Genomic DNA, 21,161 nt, shown 5'->3' on the forward strand with positions numbered 1-21,161 from the left:
CAGGTACCTCAGCAGACAACACTAACAAACGTGGTCTGCTAAAACCTTCCAGCCCGTTAATACCATCAGATTATGGGGTATCTCCCACTTCTAATCACGAAGGTTACCTGTAAGAGAATATACATTCGCTTTTGCAGCTTTTTACTGAAATCAAAGCTAATGCAAGAATCATGGATAGGATAAAGTGTAGCAATATGGGTAAAGATAGTTAGCCTAAGAAAGCAGTGTGTGCTTCTGCAAGTAGCCTTTCTGAAGCCCGTAAACTCAGGATAAAACACCTTGAGCAAACTATACAGGAAGCAGAAGTTTAACATTTTAAATAGCTTACTTCACCAGCTGCACAGGAAGGTATTTCGCAGTGAAACGTGTAATGGATGGCGGTTGGCCACTGCCTAAAAGGATGATCATTTTAGACAATGAAAGAGGATCTTGATAAGGATGAGGCCCCGATGGCTGTGCGTGTTCAGCAATCTGTTCGATGACCTAACGGTCATAAGATGCCCAACAAAGTTAAGCTCAATGACGTAAAGGTCATAGCTAAAACTTGATGACTTAAGTGAATTGTAAAAGTCTCAAATGTGACCATATATGGGCAATGAAAGGACTACAAAGAGGGAACAAAGCTCTTACTATCTGTCACTTGGGGAGAACAGGAGGCAGAGTCCAAACCCAGCCGAGTGTCCCAAACTGAGTGAGCAGTCACCTGCTTAATTGCTGCTTGTATTAGAACAGGTCTGATAGACAGTTAGCAAGAGTTTATCAATGTAGTGTCCAATTAAGTTCCCATGGACTTTTGACTAATAAAGTAATATATTGAACTGAAATTTCATGAGTTAATTAGAACCAGAACGTAACATTTCATCCATATTGTCATGTAACAAAAGGGTCTGAGGCTGAACACAACTGCATCACTTGAATCGTCCTCCATCCTGTACCCTCCCTACTCTCTGCTGGAGTCCACGAGACAGGATTCTCACTGAGAGGCAGCGAAACAGATCATAGACTGCACTCCGACTGCTGACAAGATCCACGTGAGGTCCAGTGAGACGAGTGATGTCTGCATCATTCCTCCCCCTCTCAGAAAAACAGGAACCCTTAGAATCCATGGTAAAGGGAGATACTTTTTGTTAGCACTGTTTCTCAGTTACCTCGCTGCGGTATATTATGCTTTTAGCGTCAGCCTTGGCTCAGTGGTAGCACTCTCCCCTCTGAGTCAGAAGGTCATGGGTTCAAGTCCCACTCCAGAGATTTGAGCACAAAATCATGACTGCAGTACTGAGGGAGTGCTGCACTGTCAGAGGTGCCGTCTTTTGGATGAGACGTTAAACCAAGGCCCTGTCTGCCCTCTCGGGTGGACATAAAAGATCCCATGGCACTATTTCAAACGAGAGGAGGCAAGTTCTCCTCATGTACTGACCAATATTTATTCCTCAACTAACATCACTAAGAAACAGATTATCTGGTTATTATCTCATTGCTGTTTGTGGGACCTTGCTGTGCGCATATTGGCTGCTGTGTTTCTGACATTACAACAGTGACTAAACTTCAAAAGTGCTTCATTGGGTGTGAAGTGCTTTGGGACATCCTAGGGAAGTGAAAGGTGCTATATAAATGCAAGTTCGCTCACTCTTTCAGCCACTGGTTAGAGATGACCCAGGTTCAGACATCTTATGTAGAACTACCACTGATGTGAAATCCTCGACAATGAAGGTTGCTCACAGACCACCAGTTCCACTGACAAGTTTGACATGTCTGGAAATATCACCCTTTTTAACATTTACAAACGTTTTACTATTTAGTACCAGATACTCTAAGGATAAGGAGGGTTTGGACCGGCTGACAGCCAACACCAACTGGCATTGATACAGTGTCTTTAGCGTAGAGAAATGTTTCACAGGCTGGTGTAAGGAAATGAACACCCAGCCAGGATGGGAGAGATTAGCGGGGGGTAACAGAGAGCTTGGTCAGAGAGATAGACTTTGAGGAGGTTTTAGAGGTGGAAAGAGCGAGAATGAGAGTGGGAGAAGTTTAGGGAGGGAGTTTGTGAGAGTGGAACCAAGGCAATGGAGAGCCAATAGTGGGCTAATGGGAGTCATAGAAAGCTGCAGAGTAACAGAACATCTGGGGGGCAATATACGGCTGGAGGAGATTGCAGATATAGGGCAGGGCGTGGTTATGGAGTGATTTATAGACAAGGAATTCAGGGGTTGGGGTACAGGGATGCAGTGGAGATCAATGAGGACTGGGCCAGTGGGACAGTGGGAGTCAGGATACAGGCAGTTGAGCTTTGGGCAGGTTTAAGCTTACGGAGGATGGAACATCGAGTCTACAGGTGATGAAGGAATGAATAAAGGTGACAGTGGCAGAGGGGATGAGGTAGAGGTGGGCAAGATGGAGGAGGTGGAGATAAGCAGTATCGATGATGGAGAGGATGTGGGGTTTATGGGTGAGCTCTGGATCGGAGAGGAAGTCGAGGGTGCAAGTGGACAGGTTCAGTCTGAGGTTGTGGGCAGTGAGGGGGATGGAGTCAATGGCTAGGGAGCAGAGTTTGTGGACCGTGACATCAGTCTCCAGAATGTGGAGCTGGAGGAAGTTGTAACTCATCCAAGGCTTGATGTTGGACAGGCAGCCTGACAAGCACAGAGGCAGCAGACAGGTCAGAAGAAGTGACCTGTCTTCAGCATATGTGGGAAAGATGGTTATGTGGATGGAAGCAACAGGTAGATGAGGAAGAGGAGGATGGATCCTCCAGGGACTCTGCAGGTGATGGTGCAGGAGGGGGAAGAGAAACCATTGCTGGAGATGCAATTGGCCACCTTAGGATAGGAAAGAAAGAACTTGCATTTCTATAGCACCTTTCATGACCGCAGGGCGTCCCAAACCGCTTTACAGCCAAGGAAGTACTTTTGAAGTGTGGTCACTGTTGTAATGTAGGAAATGCGGCAGCCAATTTGTGCACAGCAAGATCCCACAAACAGCAATGTGATAATGACCAGATGATCTGTTTTAGTGATGTTGTTTGAGGGATAAATATTGGCCAGGACACCGGGGAGAACTCCCCTACTCTACTTCGAATAGTGCCCTGGGATATTTTCCGTGCACCTGAGAGAGCAGATGGGGCCTCGGTTTAACGTCTCATCTGAAAGACCGCATCTACGACAGTGCAGCACTCCCTCAGTACTGCACTGGTGTGCCAGCCTAGATTATGAGCTCAAGTCTCTGAAGTAGGACTTGAACTTACAACCTTCTGATTCGGAGGCAAGTGGGTTACCCAGTGAGCCACGGCTGACACCGGACTGGAAGGAATGGAATCACACGGGGGCAGTGCCATGGAGCTGGTGAATGGAGAGATATTGGAGGAGGATGATGTGGTCAACCGTATCAAACGTTGCCAACAGAAAGACAAAACAAGGAAGAGTTTGATCCTTCACTCCACCAGGTGCTGATCTCAGCCACAATGCATGGGGCGCGGTTTCGCAGCAGAGTCCTGGCTACTCCCTGCGGGACAGAGAGAACAAAATAATTAATCAGTGAGGAGTCACCAGGTCACAATGGATTGGGAACGAGGGAAACCAGTCCACCCGCTCCAACAGGAGGAAAATGGAGAAGCAATAAAGGTGCAAGAGCTTACAGAGGGAATTAGAGAGAGGTGCAAGAACTGTAGAGTTGTGATAATGGGGGGCTTCAAACTATCCGAATATAGACTGGGATAGTAATAGTGTAAAGGGCAAAGTGGGGGGAGGAATTTCTGAAGTGTGTTCAGCAGAATTTTCTTGATCGGTATGTTTCCGGCCCAACGAGGAAGGAGGCATTGCTGGATGTGGTCCAGGGGAATGAGGTGGAGCAAGTGTCAGTGGGGGAACATTTACGTAACAGTGATCGAAGTATCATAAGGTTTAGATTAGTTATGGAAAAGGACAAGGAGCAATCTAGAGTTAAAAATACTTAATTGGAGGAGGGCTAATTTCAGTGGGTGGAGAACGGATCTGGCCCGGGTAAATTGGAATCAAAGATTGGCAGGCAAAACAGTAATCAAACAATGGGCGGCCTTTAAAGAGGAGATGGTTCGGGTACAGTCTGGGCACATTCCTGCGAGGTGGAAAGGTAGGGCAATTAAAGCCAGAGCTCCCTGGATGACGAAAGAGATAGAGAGAGTAAGAGGAAGCAGAAAAGGGAGGCGTATGACAGATGTGAGGTTGATAAAACAAGTGAGATCCAGGCTAGAAAGTACAGAAGGGAAGTGAAAAAGGAAATAAGAGGGGCAAAGAGAGAGTATGAGAATAGACTGGCGGCCAACATAAAAGGGAATCCAAGAGTCTTCTATAGGCATATAAATAGCAAACGGGTAGTAAGAGGAGGGGTGGGGCCGATTAGGGACCAAAAAGGCCTTTGCATGGAGGCAGAGGGCATGGCTGAGGTACTAAATGAGCATTTGCAACTGACTTTACCAAGGAAGAAGATGCTGCCAAAGTCACAGTAAAAGGGAGGTAGTTGAGTGAAAAACAGGGTAAGGAAGCATTCTGGTTATATTACTGGACTAGTAATGCAGAGGCCTGGACTAATAATCCAGAGTTATGAGTTCAAATCCCGCCATGGCAGCTGGGGAATTTAAATTCAATTAATTAAATTGAATTAAATCTGGAATAAAAAAAACGAGTATCAGTAATGGTGGCCATTAAACTTCCGGATTGTCGTAAAAACCCATCTGGTTCACTAATGTCCTTTAGGGAAGGAAACCTGCCGTCCTTACCCGGTCTGGCCTTTTTGTGACTCCAGACCCACAGTAATGTGGTTATTTCTTAATTGCCCTCTGAAATGGCCTAGCAAGCCACTCAGTTGTAAAATCTCGCTAAAAAAAGTCATAATAAGAGTAAAAGCGGACAGACCACCCGGCATCGGACCACAAGGCACCGGACACGACAAAGGCAAACCAAGCCCAGTCGACCCTGCCAAGTTCTCCTCACTAACATCTGGGGACATGTGCCAAAATTGGGAGAGCTGTCCCACAGACGAGTCAAGCAACAGCCTGACATAGCCAGACTCACAGAATCATACCTCTCAGCCAACGTCCCAGACTCTTCCATCACCATCCCTGGGTATGTCCTGTCCCACCGGCAGGACAGACCCACCAGAGGTAGCAGTACAGTGATATACAGTCAGGAGGGAGTGGCCCTGGGAGTCCTCAACATTGACTCTGGACCTCATGAAATCTCATGGCATCAGGTCAAACATGGGCAAGGAAACCTCCTGCTGATTACCATCGACCTCAGCAGATGAATCAGTCCTCCTCCATGTTGAGCACCACTTGAAGGAAGCACTGAGGGTAGCAAGGGCACAGAATGTACTCTGGGTGGGGGACTTCAATGTCCATCACCAAGAGTGGCTCGGTAGCACCACTACTGACCGAGCTGGCCGAGCCCTGAAGGACATAGCTGCCAGACTGGGCCTGCAGCAGGTGGTGAGCGAAGCAACATGAGGGAAAAATCTACTTGACCTCGTCCTCACCAATCTACCTGTCGCAGATGCATCTGTCCATGACAGTATTGGTAGGAGTGACCACCACACAGAACTTGTGGAGACAAAGTCCCATCTTCACACTGAGGACACCATCCAACGTGTTGTGTGGCACTACCACCGTGCTAAATGGGATAGATTCAGAACAGATCTAGCAGCTCAAAACTGGGCATCCATGAGGCGCTGTGGGTCATCAGCTGCAGCAGAATTGTATTCCAGCACAATCTGTAACCTCATGGCCCGGCATATTCCTCTCTCTACCATTACCAACAAGCCAGGGGATCAACCCTGGTTCAATGAGGAGTGTAGAAGAGCATGCCAGGAGCAGCACCAGGCATACCTAAAAATGAGGTGCCAACCTGGTGAAGCTACAACACAGGACTACATGCATACTGAACAGCGGAAGCAACAACCAACGGATCAGATCAAAGCTCTGCAGTCCTGCCACATCCAGTCGTGAATGGTGGTGGACAATTAAACAACTAACGGGAGGAGGAGGCTCTGTGAACATCCCCATCCTCAATGATGGCAGAGTCCAGCACGTGATTGCAAAAGACAAGGCTGAAGCGTTTGCAACCATCTTTAGCCAGAAGTGCCGAGTGGATGATCCATCTCGGCCTCCTCCCGATATCCCCACCATCACGGAAGCCAGTCTTCGGCCAATTCGATTCACTCCACGTGATATCAAGAAACGGCTGAGTGCACTGGAAACAGAAAAGGCTATGAGCCCCGACAACTTCCCGGCTGTAGTGCTGAAGACTTGTGCTTCAGAACTAGCTGCCCCTCTAGCCAAGCTGTTCCAGTACAGCTACAACACTGGCATCTACCCGACAATGTGGAAAATTGCTTAGGTATGTCCTGACCATAAAAAGCAGGACAAATCCAATCCAGCCAATTACCGCCCCATCAGTCTACTCTCAATCATCAGCAAAGTGATGGAAGGTGTCGTCGACAGTGCTATCAAGCGGCACTTACTCACCAATAACCTGCTCACTGATGCTCAGTTTGGGTTCTGCCAGGACCACTCGGCTCCAGACCTCATTACAGCCTTGGTCCAAACATGGACAAAAGAGCTGAATTCCAGAGGTGAGGTGAGAGTGACTGCCCTTGACATCAAGGCAGCATTTGACCGAGTGTGGCACCAAGGAGCCCTAGTAAAATTAAAGTCAATGGGAATCAGCAGGAGAACTCTCCAATGGCTGGAGTCGTACCTAGCACAAAGGAAGATGGTAGTGGTTGTTGGAGGCCAGTCATCTCAGCCCCAGTACATTGCTGCAGGAGTTCCTCAGGGCAGTGCCCTAGGCCCAACCATCTTCAGCTGCTTCATCAATGACCTTCCCTCCATCATAAGGTCAGAAATGGGGATGTTCGCTGATGATTGCACAGTGTTCAGTTCCATTTGCAACCTCACAGATAATGAAGCAGTCCGTGCCTGCATGCAGCAAGACCTGGACAACATCCAGGCTTGGGCTGATAAGTGCAAGTAACATTCGTGCCAGACAAGTGCCAGGCAATGATCATCTCCAACAAGAGAGAGTCTAACCACCTCCCCTTGGCATTCAATGGCATTACCATCGCTGAATCCCCCACCATCAACATCCTGGGGGTCACCACTGACCAGAAACTTAACTGGACCAGCCACATAAATACTGTGGCTAAAAGACCAGGTCAGAGCTGGGTTTTCTGCGGCGAGTGACTCACCTCCTGACTCCCCAAAGCCTTTCCACCATGTACAAGGCACAAGTCCGCTTGCCTGAATGAGTGCAGCTCCAACAACAGTCAAGAAGCTTGACATCATCCAGGACAAAGCAGCCCGCTTGATTGGCACCCCATCCACCACCCTAAACATTCACTCCCTTCACCACCAGCGCATTGTGGCTGCAGTGTGTACCATCCATAGGATGCACTGCAGCAACTCGCCAAGGCTTCTTCGACAGCACCTCCCAAACCCGCAACCTCTACCACCTAGAAGGACAAGAGCAGCAGGCACATGGGAACAACACCACCTGCACGTTCCCCTCCAAGTCATACACCATCCTGACTTGGAAATATATCGCCGTTCCTTCATCGTCGCTGGGTCAAAATCCTGGAACTCCCTCCCTAACAGCACTGTGGGAGAACCTTCACCAAACGGACTGCAGCGGTTCAAGAAGGCGGCTCACCACCACCTTCTCAAGGGCAATTAGGGATGGGCAATAAATGCTGGCCTTGCCAGCGACACCCACATCCCATGAACGAATAAAAAAAAAAGTCGAGATACTGGATGGGGTGAAAATTGATAAAGAAGAGGTACTAGAAAGGCTGGCTGTACTTAAAGTAGATAAATCACCTGGTCTGGAAGGGATGCATCCTAGGTTGCAGAGGGAAGTAAGGGTGGAATTTGCGGAGGTACTGCCCACAATCTTTCAAACATCCGTAGATACGGTGGTGATGCCAGAAAATTGCAAATGTTACACCCTTGTTCAAAAAAGGGTGTAAGGATAAACCCAGCAACTATTGGCCAGTCAGTTTAACCTCGGTGGTGGGGAAGCTTTTAGAAACGATAATCCGGGACAAAATTAATAGTCACTTGGACAAGTGTGGATTGATAAAGGAAAGCCAGCACGGATTTGTTAAAGTCAAATCATGTTTAACTAACTTGATTGAGTTTTTTGATGAGCTAACAGAGAGGGTCGATGAGGGCGATGTGGTTGATGTGATGTATATGGACTTCCAAAATGCGTTTGATAAAGTGTCACAAAATAGGCTTGTTAACAAAATTGAAGCCCATCAAATAGGCAGCATGGATATGAAATTGGCTAAGTGACAGGAAACAGGGAGTCGTGGTGAACGGTTGTTTCTCGGACTGGAGGGAGGTGTACAGTGGTGTTCCCCGGGGGTCGGTACAAGGACCACTGCTTTTCCAGATATATATTAATGACTTGGACTTGGGTGTACAGGGCACAATTTCAAAATTTGCAGATGACGCAAAACTTGGAAGGGTAGTGAACAGTGAGGAGGATAGTGATAGACTTCAAGAGGATATGGACAGGCTGGTGGAATGAGCGGACACGTGGCAGATGAAATTTAATGCAGAGAAGTGCAAAGTGATACATTTTCGCAGGCAGAACAAGGAGAGGCAATATAAACTAAATGGTACAATTTTCAAGTGGGTGCAGGAACAGAGAGACCTGGGGATATATGTGCACAAATCTTTGAAGGTGGCAGGGCAGGTTGTGAAAGTGGTTAAAAAAGTATACGGGATCCTGGGCTTTATAAATAGAGTCATAGAATACAAAAGTATGGAAGTTATGATGAACCTTTATAAAACACTGGTTCGGCCACAACTTGAGCATTGTGTCCAATTCTGTGCACCACACTTTAGGAAGGATGTGAAGGCCTTTGAGAGGGTGCAGAAAAGATTTACTAGAATGGTTCCAGGGATGATGGACTTCAGATACATGGATAAACTGGAGAAGCTGGGGTTGTTCTCCTTAGAGCAGAGAAGGTTGAGAGGAGATTTGATAGAAGTGTTCAAAATCATGACGGGTTTAGATAAAGTAAATAAAGAGAAACTGTTCCCATTGGTGGAAGGGGCGAGAACCAGAGGACACAGATTTAAGGTGGTTGGCAAAAGAACCAAAGGTGACAAGAGGAAATACTTTTTTTACTCAGTGAGTGGTTATGATCTGGAATGCGCTGCCTGAGGGGGTGGAGGCAGATTTAATCGTGGCTTTCAAAAAGGAATTGGATAAATATTTGAAGGGAAAAAATTTGCAGGGCTACGGGAAAAGAGCAGGGGAATGGGACTAACTGGATTGCTCTTACAAACAGCAGGCATGGACTCGATGGGTCGAATGGCCTCCTACTGTGCTGTAATGATTCTATGATTCTAAGACCTCCCAGGGTACACACACCCCTTTAAAAGCAAAGTAAGAACAGCCACAAGCAGTCACACTGTCAGCTGCCCGTGCCGTGGGTCTCTGGTTCTCCCTCCGACTGGCCGTGACCATCAACCTCAAACAGCAACTGATGGCCGTGGGTCAAACAGAATCGAGGGGGCGATGGGCGAGACTTACTCTGCTGTGGGTTCTGGGATGCCAGCCAGCTGGAGCACAGGCCACAACGAGGCTTCTTCAACTTGGTTTTGTACCGAACGACAGCCATCAGGATCTGAATCTGATTGGGGTGAGTCTGGAGAAACAGGAAGGAGACTCAGAATCTTATATTACAATCGATTTCCATTGACCATTTAACTGTTCCAGAGATCCCAATTAGGTGTAGGGGAAGCTCAGTCCAGCCCCCAGCACGGAAGCCTGGGTGGCCATGAGCTGTCGCTTGGGTACTGTAGCAGGGCAATCGGTCAAAAGGTCCCTGTCCCTGTATCTCTCAGAGACCCAGAACAGCCACAATATCCCCCCTACACATCCACCAAGGTCACATTTTTCAGTCTGAAATATGTTGCTACATTACAACATAAAACTATAGAATTAACATCTTTAATACATGGAAAATATCCAGAGGATCAGATTCTGTAGCTTGTGTAGGGAGAGAAAATGGAAAAAAACCAACAAATATGCCAGGGAGGTTCATTCCTCATCACTTCCTCTGACTTGTTGCAAGGGCAAATATACAGACATCCAGTGAAACAAGACTGGGCTCAAGCTGGGATACTCGTCATGGTTTAATACACTGTTGACATTGTCTGTCTGGGATCAAAGACGGAATGTTCGATAACCTGCAGACACTGTCTGTCTGGGATCAATTATTCACAATATTTATTAACGACTTAGATGAAGGCATAGAAAGTCTCATATCTAAGTTTGCCGATGACACAAAGATTGGTAGCATTGTAAGCAGTGTAGATGAAAACATAAAATTACAAAGGGATATTGATAGATTAGGTGAATGGGCAAAACTGTGGCAAATGGAATTCAATGCAGGCAAATGTGAGGTCATCCACTTTGGATCAATAAAGGAAAGAACAGGGTACTTTCTAAATGGTAAAAAGTTAAAAACAGTGGATGTCCAAAGGGACCTAGGGGTTCAGGTACATAGATTATTGAAGTGTCATGAACAGGTGCAGAAAATAATCAATAAGGCTAATGGAATGCTGGCCTTTATATCTAGAGGACTAGAGTACAAGGGGGCAGAAGTTATGCTGCAGCTATACAAAACCCTGGTTAGACCGCACCTGGAGTACTGTGAGCAGTTCTGGGCACCGCACCTTCGGAAGGACATATTGGCCTTGGAGGGAGTGCAGCGTAGGTTTACTAGAATGATACCTGGACTTCAAGGGTTAAGTTACGAGGAGAGATTACACACAATGGGGTTGTATTCTCTGGAGTTTCGAAGGTTAAGGGGTGATCTGATCGAAGTTTATAAGATATTAAGGGGAACGGATAGGGAGGATAGAGAGAAACTATTTCCAATGGTTGGGGATTCTAGGAGTAGGGGACATAGTCTAAAAATTAGAGCCAGATCTTTCAGGAGCGAGATTAGAAAACATTTCTACACACAAAGGGTGGTAGAAGTTTGGAACTCTCTTCCGCAAACGGCAATTGATACTAGCTCAATTGCTAAATTTAAATCTGAGATAGATAGCTTTTCGGCAACCAAAGGTATTAAGGGATATGGGCCAAAGGCAGGTATATGGAGTTAGATCACAGATCAGCCATGATCTTATCAAATGGCGGAGCAGGCTCGAGGGGCTGAATGGCCTACTCCTGTTCCTATGTTCCTATCACAGATGGGATGTTCTATAACCTGCAGACACTGTCTGTCTAGGGTCACACATGCAGAATGGCCCCCGAGACCTGGCTCAACGAAGGACAGGATTGGGCACTAAATATTCCTGGATACAAGATGTTCAGGAAAGATAGGAAAGGAAAGAAAGGATGGAGGGTGGCAGTATTGATTAAGGAGAATATTGCAGTGCTGGAGGGGTCAAGGACAGAATCTATTTGGTTAGAGTTAAGAAACAATAGAGGTGCCATTACACAACTGGGTGTATTCTATAGGCCACCAACCAGTGGGAAGGATATTGATGAACAAATTTGCAGGGAAATTACAGAGAGGTGCAAAAGCCATAGAGTAGTGATTATGGGGGACTTCAATTATCCTAATATAGACTGGGATAGTAATAGTGTTAAGGGCAGAGAGGGGGAAGAATTTCTAAAGTGTGTTCAGGAGAACTTTCTTGATCAGGATGTTTCCAGCCCAATGAGGAAGGAGGCATTGCTGGATCTGGTTCTGGGGAATGAGGTGGGTCAAGTGGAGCAAGTGTGAGTGGGGGAAAAGTTAGGGAACAGCGATCATAGTATCATAAGGTTTAGAATAGCGCTGGAAAAGGACAGAGGCAATCTAGAGTAAAAATACTTAATTGAAAGAGGGCCAATTTCAGTGGGATGAGGACGGATCTGGCCCGAGTAAATTGGAATCAAAGATTGGCAGGGAAAACTGTAATTGAACATTGGGCGGCCTTTAAAGAGGAGATGGTTTGGGTACAGTCTAGGTACATTCCCCAAGAGAGAAAGGTAGGGCAACTAAAGCCAGAACTCCCTGGATGACGAAAGAGATAGAGTAAGATGAAGCAGAAAAAAGGGGCATATGACAGATGTCAGGTTGATAACACAAGTGAGAACCAGGCTGAATATAGAAAGTTCAGAGGGGAAGTGAAAAAGTAAATAAGAGGGGCAAAGAGAGAGTATGAGAATAGACAGGCGGCCAACATAAAGGGAATCCAAAAGTCTTCTATAGGCATGTAAACAGTAAATGGGTAGTCAGAGGAGGGGTGGGGCCGATTAGGGACCATAAAGGAGATCTACTCATGGAGGCAGAGGGGATGGCTGAGATACTAAATGAGTACTTTGCATCTGTCTTTACCATGGAAGAAGATGCTGCTAAAGTCACAGTAAAAGGGAGGTAGTTGAGATACTGGATGAGGTGAAAATTGATCAAGAGGTACTAGACAGGCTGGCTGTACTTAAAGTAGATAAATCACCAGGTCCGGGTGGGATGCATCCTAGGTTGCTGATGGAAGTAAGGGTGGAAATTGCGGAGGTACTGCCATAATCTTCCAGTCATCTGTAGATGCGGGGGGGGTGCCAGAGGACTGGAGAATTGCAAATGTTACACCCTTGCTCAAGAAAGGGTGTAAGGATAAACCCAGCAACTATAGGCCAGTCAGTTTAACCTCGGTGGTGGGGAAACTTTTAGAAACAATAATTCGGGACAAAATTATCAGTCACTTGAACAAGTGTGGATTGATTAGGGAAAGCCAGCACGGATTTGTTAAAGGCAAATCGTATTTAACTAACGTGATAGAGTTTTTTGATGAGGTAACAGAGAGGGTAGATGAGGACAAGGCGGTTGATGTGTATATGGACTTCCAAAATGCATTTGATGAAGTGCCACATAATAGGCTTGTCAGCAAAGTTGAAGCCCATGGAATAAAAGGGTCAGTGGCAGCATGGATATGAAATTGGCTAAGAGACAGGAAACAGAGAGTAGTGGTGAACGGTTGTTTTTTTGGAGGTATACAGTGGTGTTCCCTAGTGGTCGGTACTGGGACCACTGCTTTTCTTGATATATATTAATGACTTGGACTTGGGTGTACAGGGCACAATTTCAAAATTAACAGATGACACAAAATTTGGAAGGGTAGTAAACAGTGAGGAGGATAGTGATAGACTTCAAGAGGATATAGACAGGCTGGTGGAATAGGCGGACACCGTGGCAGATGAAATTTAACACAGAGAAGTGCGAAGTGATACATTTTGGCAGGAAGAATGAGGAGAGGCAATATAAACTAGAGGGCACAGTTCTAAAGGGGGTGCAGGAACAGAGAACCCTGGGAATATATGTGCACAGGTCGTTGAAGGTGGCAGGGCAGGTTGTGAAAGCGGTTAAAAAAGCATACGGGATCCTGGGCTTTATAAATAGAGACATAGAGTACAAAAGTAAGGAAGTCATGATGAACCTTTATCAAACACTGGTTCGGCCACAACTGGAGTATTGTGTCCAGTTCTGGGCACCTTTAGGAAGGATGTGAAGGCCTTAGGGAGGGTGCAGAAAAGATTTACTAGAATGATTCCAGGGATGAGGGACTTCAGTTACGTGGATAGACTGGAGAAGCTGGGATTTGTTTTCCTTAGAGCAGAGACGGTTGAGAGGAGATTTGATAGAAGTGTTCAAAATCATGAAGGGTTCAGATAAAGTAAATAAAGAGAAACCGTTCGCATTAGTGGAAAGGTCAAGAACCAGAGGACACAGGTTTAAGAACCTCTTGAAGTCTATCACTATCCTCCTCACTGTTTACTACCCTTCCAAGTTTGGTGTCATCTGTTAATTTTTAAATTGTGCCCTGTCCAAAGGCGAAATGAGGAAAAACCTTTTTACGCAGCGAGTGATTGTGATCTGGAATGCGCTGCCTGAAAGGGTGGTGGATGCAGATTTAATCGTGGCTTTCAAGAGGGAATTGGATAAATACTTGGAAGAAAAACATTTGCAGGGCTACAGGGATAGGGCGGGGGAATGGGACTAACTGGATTGCTCTTGCAGAGAGTCGGCACAGACTCGAAGAGGCGAATAGCCTCCTTCTGTGCTGTAACCATTCTATGATTCTACGAGTCAAAAAGCTTCTGTGGGGCTGCTGGGCTCCATGCAATCCCTACCTCAGAAGGGGAGAATAGGAGGAATGAAATGTGCAATGATTCCTCCCACAGTAACTCTGTCTGAGGGTCATGGAAGACCACTGTGTGTCACAGATCCACATACGCTGCTGCCAAACACGCCGCAACATACCAATAACATACAAGGACGATACCAATAACATACAAGGACGATACCAATAACATACAAGGACGATACCAATAACAGACAAGGACGAGCTGGAGACTGGTTCCTCTGGGGACAGCCCCTTGATCCTGCCGGTGGGGGGTCACTGTTTACAGGATGCTAACAGGCCCTGCTGGTAAATTAAAGCCTATTGGGGAACATCACTGAAAAAAGGTAAGCATTAAGAATTTCAAAAGGGTACATCTCGCAAAATGTATTCTTTTTTTAAAATTATCATTCTTGGGATGTGGGCGTCGCTGTCAAGGCTGGCATTTATTGCCCATCATTAGTTGTCCTGGACTGAGTGTCTTGCTACGCCACTTCAGAGAGCAGTTAAGACTCAACCACCTTGATGTGGGACTGGAGTCACATATAGGCCCAGACCAGGTAAGGACAACAGGTTTCCTTCTCTGAAGGACATTAGTGAACCAGTTGGGTTTTTATGACAATCCGACAGCTTCAGGGTCACTTTTACTGACACCAGCTTTTTATTTCCAGATTTATTAAACTGAATTCAAATTCTCAAACTGCCATGGTGGGATTTAAACTCACATTGTCTCGATTATTAGTCCAGTATCATAATCACTACACCATCGATCCCCTAACTCTTCACTCCTTACGATCACGGGGGGGTAGATGTTCAACTTGCTGCCCCTTATAGGAACTGCTCGATTATCAGTTCCAACAGTTTCTATAACGTGCGGCCTATCTGCAAGGCCAGTTTTATGCCTGGACAGCAAGTTGAAAATCTACCCCATAGTGAGCAATAGCGTCCCAAATGAGTACTGTGAAGGAGTGGGGCCCTTACCAGTTGTGAGGAAGCAATGGAGAAGGCCCTGGGTCGGATTCCGGGAATGAGGTCGAACAGATAGTCGGATGGAATGGCAGCAGTGGTCTGAGGAAAATCGTATAGAATCTAGGAAAGAACCCAGGAACTTCAGAACTTAACAGAATTCAACACACACCCAGTGAGAAGATAAACAAGTATTGTGTTATAAAGGCACTCTCCTTTTCTAAGAACATTCCAGCAAACTCTGCCTTGTTCTGAAGCCGTGTTGCTAGGTTACAGGAACCTTACACTGTTTTATCACGAAGACACTCAGTGGTGTCTCGTCCATGCTCTGCATCCTGGGAAGGACGACCTCCAACTTCCTTCTCTTACCCGTCCTTAGATGGAGTTGCTACGTGTTTACAAGGAGCAAACTGGAGGTGATGGAAGCTTCCCACTCTTCTCCCAGGCCTCCCTTGGCTCTGAAATAATGGCCGATTGGCTCCTTCGCTCTTGATTAGACCTCCCCTTTGAGCTCCTTCTTCATGCCAAGACATTAATCCTCCTCCCACCTACCAGACAGGTAGTTCTCCCAGGCCCCTCCTCAGAACAGGTGGCCCCGAGCTCCATCCTTCCAGATAGATGGCTGCCTAACATCCCCCACTTGTGAACGGATTGATGGCTTCACGCACTATGGGCAGGGGATCATCTGGTTCCTGCCCATTAGGTGGTCCTGTAGCTCTTGTGACTTTGAGCTTTAACCTTCAGAGTGCTCCCTATCGCTGAAACTTCCTCCAGCCCTACAACCCTCCGAGGTTTCTGCCCCCCTCCAATTCTGGCCTCTTGCGTATCCCCGATTTAATCGCTCCACCATTGGCGGCCGTGCCTTCGGCTGCCTAGACCCTGAGCTCTGGAAATCCCTCCCTAAACCTTTCTACCTCTCCACCTCTCTCTCCTCCTTTAAGACACTCCTTAAAACCTACCTCTTTGACCTTGGTCACCTGTCCTAATATCTCCTTATGTGGCTTGGTGTCATATTTTGTCTGATTACGCTCCTGTTAAGCGCCTAGGGACGTATTACTGCGTTAAAAGCGCTTTATATAAATGCAAGTTGCTGTTGTGGTTGTCCTGTGGCCTACCTCCAAGGTGGTCCTGCGGAGCCTGTTGCAGTAGCTGTACAACTCCTCCTGGCCCTCGGCTGAGCTGAATTCTTTCAGCTTCTCCTGCTCCAGCTCATCGGGAGAGAAGTACGACAAGAGCTCGAAGAAGGAGCGGCGCGGGACGCAGTTAATGTCCAGGTAACGCTCCACCAGGTACTGAACTGTACAGGGCTGTGGCAATCGAGCAGGGAGAGGTGTCACTGAAAGGGGAGAGTGTGGGATGTAGGATGTCAGTCACGCCAGAATATGAGGTACAAGGGAAATCTAAAGGCAGGAATCTGGCGGGTTTGATATCAAATCACAATGAAACTGATCCCACTTCATATCTTATTTCCCGCAGACTGATTAAATCTCTTTCTGTGCTTCATACATAAATTGATAATTAAGATTGTGACAAAATAACACCCCAGCACTCTCAACAGTCAGAGTCCGATTCGCACAGAGTGTACGGCGTATTGGGAGGAACAGGACAATGAAATACAAATGGCCATCACTTATTACCATCGGACAGCTCGGGAATTTGAGGCTGGAGTTACCTCATTTTACTCCGGGAAACACTAAAGTTGTGGTCGGAAATGGGGAGGTGGAAACAAGTTTACTTAAACTGCCCAAAATACACCGGGACTGTCACACGGGCATTTTCAGGGGACAGATCACATCCTGTTTACAATCGCAAAGCGCAGAACAATGGGGTATGTTTTACTTCATTCCCAGTGTTAGTGGAAAGGTCGGCATGGATACAAAGCAGCGTTATTTACACTGACTTTTCAGTAAAAAGTGAGAAGAAGAAAATAAACCTCGAGAATCACAGTCACTCCTTATCGATGCAGTGAAGCTGGGATTCCTGTCTCTGAATCTGCTCCGTACAGTCCCAGTGTTCGGAGAGTTCGATCGCCCCTGCTGAAATCTTACTGAACTGTCAGGGGCATACAAAGGCATTGGGCCAATCATCACATCACTGTGTAATATATAAAAGGCGTGCAATTGCCAAGCTGAACAAGTCTGTAGTTATACTGCAACTAGATACAGTGCTGGAACTCCACTGCCAGTCTGTGCCCCACTGCCACATTCTGTCCCACTCTGCCCCACTGCCACATTCTGTCCCACTCTGCCCCACTGCCACATTCTGTCCCACTCTGCCCCACTGCCACATTCTGTCCCACTCTGCCCCACTGCCACATTCTGTCCCACTCTGCCCCAGTCTGTGCTGTTTCTGTTCCATTGCTGTGCACTGAGACGATTATACTACATTTCGGTACCAGATCTGGGTTGAGCATAAAGCTCTTCCAATATCAAAAGGATATACTTTAGTTAGGAAATCAAATGTTATCTGGCCCACTTGATATGAGCCCCTGCGACTGGACTCGATATCCATCCCCTCCATCACCGGCGCACCGTGGCTGCAGTGCGTTCTATCCACAGGATGCACTGCAGCAACTCAGCAAAGTTACTTCGACAGCACCTCCCAAACCCACGACCTCTACCACCTAGAAGGACAAGGGCAGCAGGCACATGGGAACACCACCACCTGCACGTTCTCCTCCAAGTCACACACCATCCCGACTTGGAAATATATCGCCGTTCCTTCATCGTCGCTGGGTTAAAATCTTGGAACTCCCTTCCTAACAGCACTGTGGGAGAACCTTCACCACACGGACTGCAGTCGTTCAAGAAGGCGGCTCACCACCACCTTCTCAAGGGCAATTAGGGATGGGCAATAAATGCTGGCCTCGCCAGCGACGCCCACATCCCGAGAATAAATAATAAAAAAAGTTAATTCCAATATTTTATCACTATAGTTATCAGTCCCTCTGAATGGAATCCAAAATTCTATCACAACAGTTCCTGGACCATCCTTTTCACCAGATGCTGAAGGACCTCTGACCCTGAATATTTAATCAATCACTAACAGATCTCCCCTGGCATTGCTCAAAATTAGTTGAAGGATACCCTGCTTGATAACAGATGGGGGAAGTGTTACACAAAGTATGGACAATACATAAAACTCTTGATATATCACTTACTTATTGCTTACAGTGAGTGTGAGAATATGCTGCTTAACAACAATAGGAGTGTTCTCTACAACGAGCGATGGGGAAAGTGTGGTGGGAAGTAAATGTGATCCTTACAGAAAATGTGTGCGATACCCAAGACTTTTAACATATAGATAGAGCAGAGGACGCTAGTGCATTAATGAGTTAAGTGGGTAGCATTGAAAATAAATAAATTAATAAAGTAACAAGTGGATGCAGATTAATAGATTAATTAAGCAGTGGGCACCACTGAATTAATGAATTAATATAGCAGCAGGCTTCAGTGAATTAATGGAGCAGAGGGTACGATTGAATGAATAAATGAATACAGCAGCAGGAAGAAAGGAGTTCATGAATTAATACAGCAGTAGGTACAAATGAATTAATCAATTAATAGAGTAGCAGGCACCAGGGAAAGAATGAATTAACAGCAACAGGCACCAAAGAATTAATGAATTCTGAAATCATGAAGCCCAGCAACGAATAGAAAACTTAAAAATCAGGGGCTCTCCTCTCATTGGGTAGGGAGCGAGGCGTGAGAGTCAGTGGGAAGGGGCAAAATTAATCCTCAGAGACTTGTTCTAAAAAAGAACAGAAGTAGATTTTGTGTAACAGTGATTGGAGCAGAGGCAGAGCCAGGAGGGGAGATGGGAGAACAAAGGCATAGTGGGGCCTAGTAGTTGGGCTCAAGGCAGTGTTGGAAGAGGAGTGGGGCAGGAGGCAGAGCTGGGGAGCTGGTGGTGGGGGTGGTAGAAGGCCTGGAATTGCAGTGGTCTAAAGGGAGGCAAGAGGAACTGAAGGGCGAGCCAGTAGGGGAGGCAAGAGAAGGGCAGGCATGGTGGGGCCGAATGGGCAGCAAGTTTTGTTGGGGGCAAAGCTGATTAGGGGAGTGAACCATGGTCAGAGGTAACAGGAATTCAAGTTACTATTATTTTCAATTTGTGGGAGATTAGAGCCGATGAGAGTAGGGCCATGTTCTTGAACATTTAAGAGTGCTCATTGCTTTCACTGTCCTGATTTCAAACCATGGGTTGTATGGTCAGCAGAGGGAGAGGAACTGGGCAATGTGAACGGGGAGGTGCAAGAGTGCCACCTAGCATAGGGAGACCTGAATTACAGCGTGACAGTTAAATGTTGACATAGGGCTTTCCCATTTTAAATGTTGACCTGGGATTTTACATTCTATTCTTCCATTTTGACATAAAAACATTACTTAATAAAGATGACACAGGAAGTAAGGATAATATGTGAAGGAACTGCATCCCATATGCAAGGCTTGTGATATATTATTGATAGATTTGATTGGAAGAACACTTGGTTGGCAGAGCCCTGGCCCATTTTTCAGAAACAGCTGTTCCTTATTTGAAATGCTGCACCTTGGGCTTTGAATAAATGTCACTTTTAACACTTGCAAACAATCGATGGGGAAACTATCCAACCTGGATCATTGGGCTTCAGCAGAAAGACTTTGCGTGGGTCGAGGTGAAGGAGGTCACAGAACTGCTCGACGCTGTCGGGTGAGTTTCGAGGTTCGATCATGGCCACGTCCCCAGCCGAGTACCTGCACATCAGAAAGAAAAGTGAAAGAGGAGAGAAGGATCCCAGGGTCAATGCCTGCTGAGCACTAAACCTGTCTGAGCTTTGACAACTACGTTCATGGTCAGGCCAATTAATTCATCAAAGGACTTCACTTCTCAACTAGAATCTCGTATCTGACCAATACTCGTGTGGGGAAGAATTACAGACACCAACTGCACTACCACAGGAAGTCTCTTCTTACGTACGACGGGTTCAAAGGTTACATTCAGGCAATACAGAAAACATCCCGTTGATCTCATCTTCATCCTTACCTTTTGTAGGAACAGAGAGCAATGGTGTTTTACAGTTGGGACCGGTACCTGTCACCATTCAATGGTTTTCCCTTTTTTGGATTCTACAATGATACAAAATGATCTCTACATGAACACAATCCTGAGTGGGAAGGTCCTGGGTTCAAGTCCCAGTCCAGAGACTTAAGCACAAAATCCAGGCAGACACTCTAGTGCAGTACCGAGGGAGTGCTACACTGTCGGAGATGCCGTCTTTCGAATGAGATGTTAAACTGAGGCCCCATCTGCCCTCTCAGGTGGACGTAAAAGATCGCACGACACTATTTCGAAGAGGAACAGGGGAGTCCTGGCCAATATTTATCCCTCAGCTAACATCACTAAGATTGATTAGCTGGTTATTTATCTCATTGCTGTTTGTGGGACCTTGTTGTGCGCAAATTGGCTGCCATGTTTTCCTAGATTACAACAGTGACTACACTTCAAAAGTACTTCATTGGCTACAAAAGTCCTATTTCTTGAAAGGCCGTATATAAATGCAAGTTCTTTCTTTCTTTAGCCCTAATCAGCATTTAGGAGCTTTAGAGGGGGAGCAGAGATCAAGGGCCCGATTTTAGCAGGGCTGCGGGTTCTCGGCGGATGGGCTAGCGGGCACGTGGGTAACGCGCCCGGTGAAATTAGTGGGTTTCCCGCGCGATCGTAGCAAGCAAACCACTAATTGGATCCACTTACCTGCTCCTCAGGGTTCCCCGCTGCTGATCTGTGCGTCGGGCGGGCTGCGCATGCGCAGTAAGATCTGTCAGCTGGAGGCGCTCTATTTAAAGGGGCAGTCCTCCACTGACAGATGCTGCAACCAATAGCAAAGATGACTGCATGGAGCAGCCCAGGGGGAAGGCTGCTCCCAGTTTAATGATGCCTCACCCCAGGTATCAATACATGGGGTGAGGAGGAGGGGGAGGACAGAGATCTTCCACCCGGCGGGCGGGAGGAAGCGGCCCGCCTCCGCCACCAGGAAGGCCTGGCTCGAGGTGGCAGAGGAGGT

At 46.7% G+C, this 21,161-nt stretch overlaps 1 protein-coding gene across 4 annotated transcripts in view; it reads right to left on the reverse strand.

Moving 5' to 3' along the window:
* ndor1 (NADPH dependent diflavin oxidoreductase 1) overlaps nt 1-21,161 on the reverse strand; it is a 74,892-nt gene that overhangs the window by 18,525 nt on the left and 35,206 nt on the right. For all 4 annotated transcript variants that reach the window (XM_067969516.1, XM_067969517.1, XM_067969518.1 and 1 more), the window contains exons 9-12: nt 19,733-19,854; nt 16,240-16,460; nt 15,140-15,247; nt 9,573-9,687 (exon numbers count right to left, since the gene is read on the reverse strand). In XM_067969516.1, coding sequence (XP_067825617.1) covers nt 9,573-9,687; nt 15,140-15,247; nt 16,240-16,460; nt 19,733-19,854 — 566 coding nt within the window. The remainder of the gene's footprint in view (nt 1-9,572; nt 9,688-15,139; nt 15,248-16,239; nt 16,461-19,732; nt 19,855-21,161) is intronic.

This window comes from Heptranchias perlo, chromosome 31 (genome assembly GCF_035084215.1).
Source record: "Heptranchias perlo isolate sHepPer1 chromosome 31, sHepPer1.hap1, whole genome shotgun sequence".
Lineage (NCBI taxonomy): Eukaryota > Metazoa > Chordata > Chondrichthyes > Hexanchiformes > Hexanchidae > Heptranchias > Heptranchias perlo.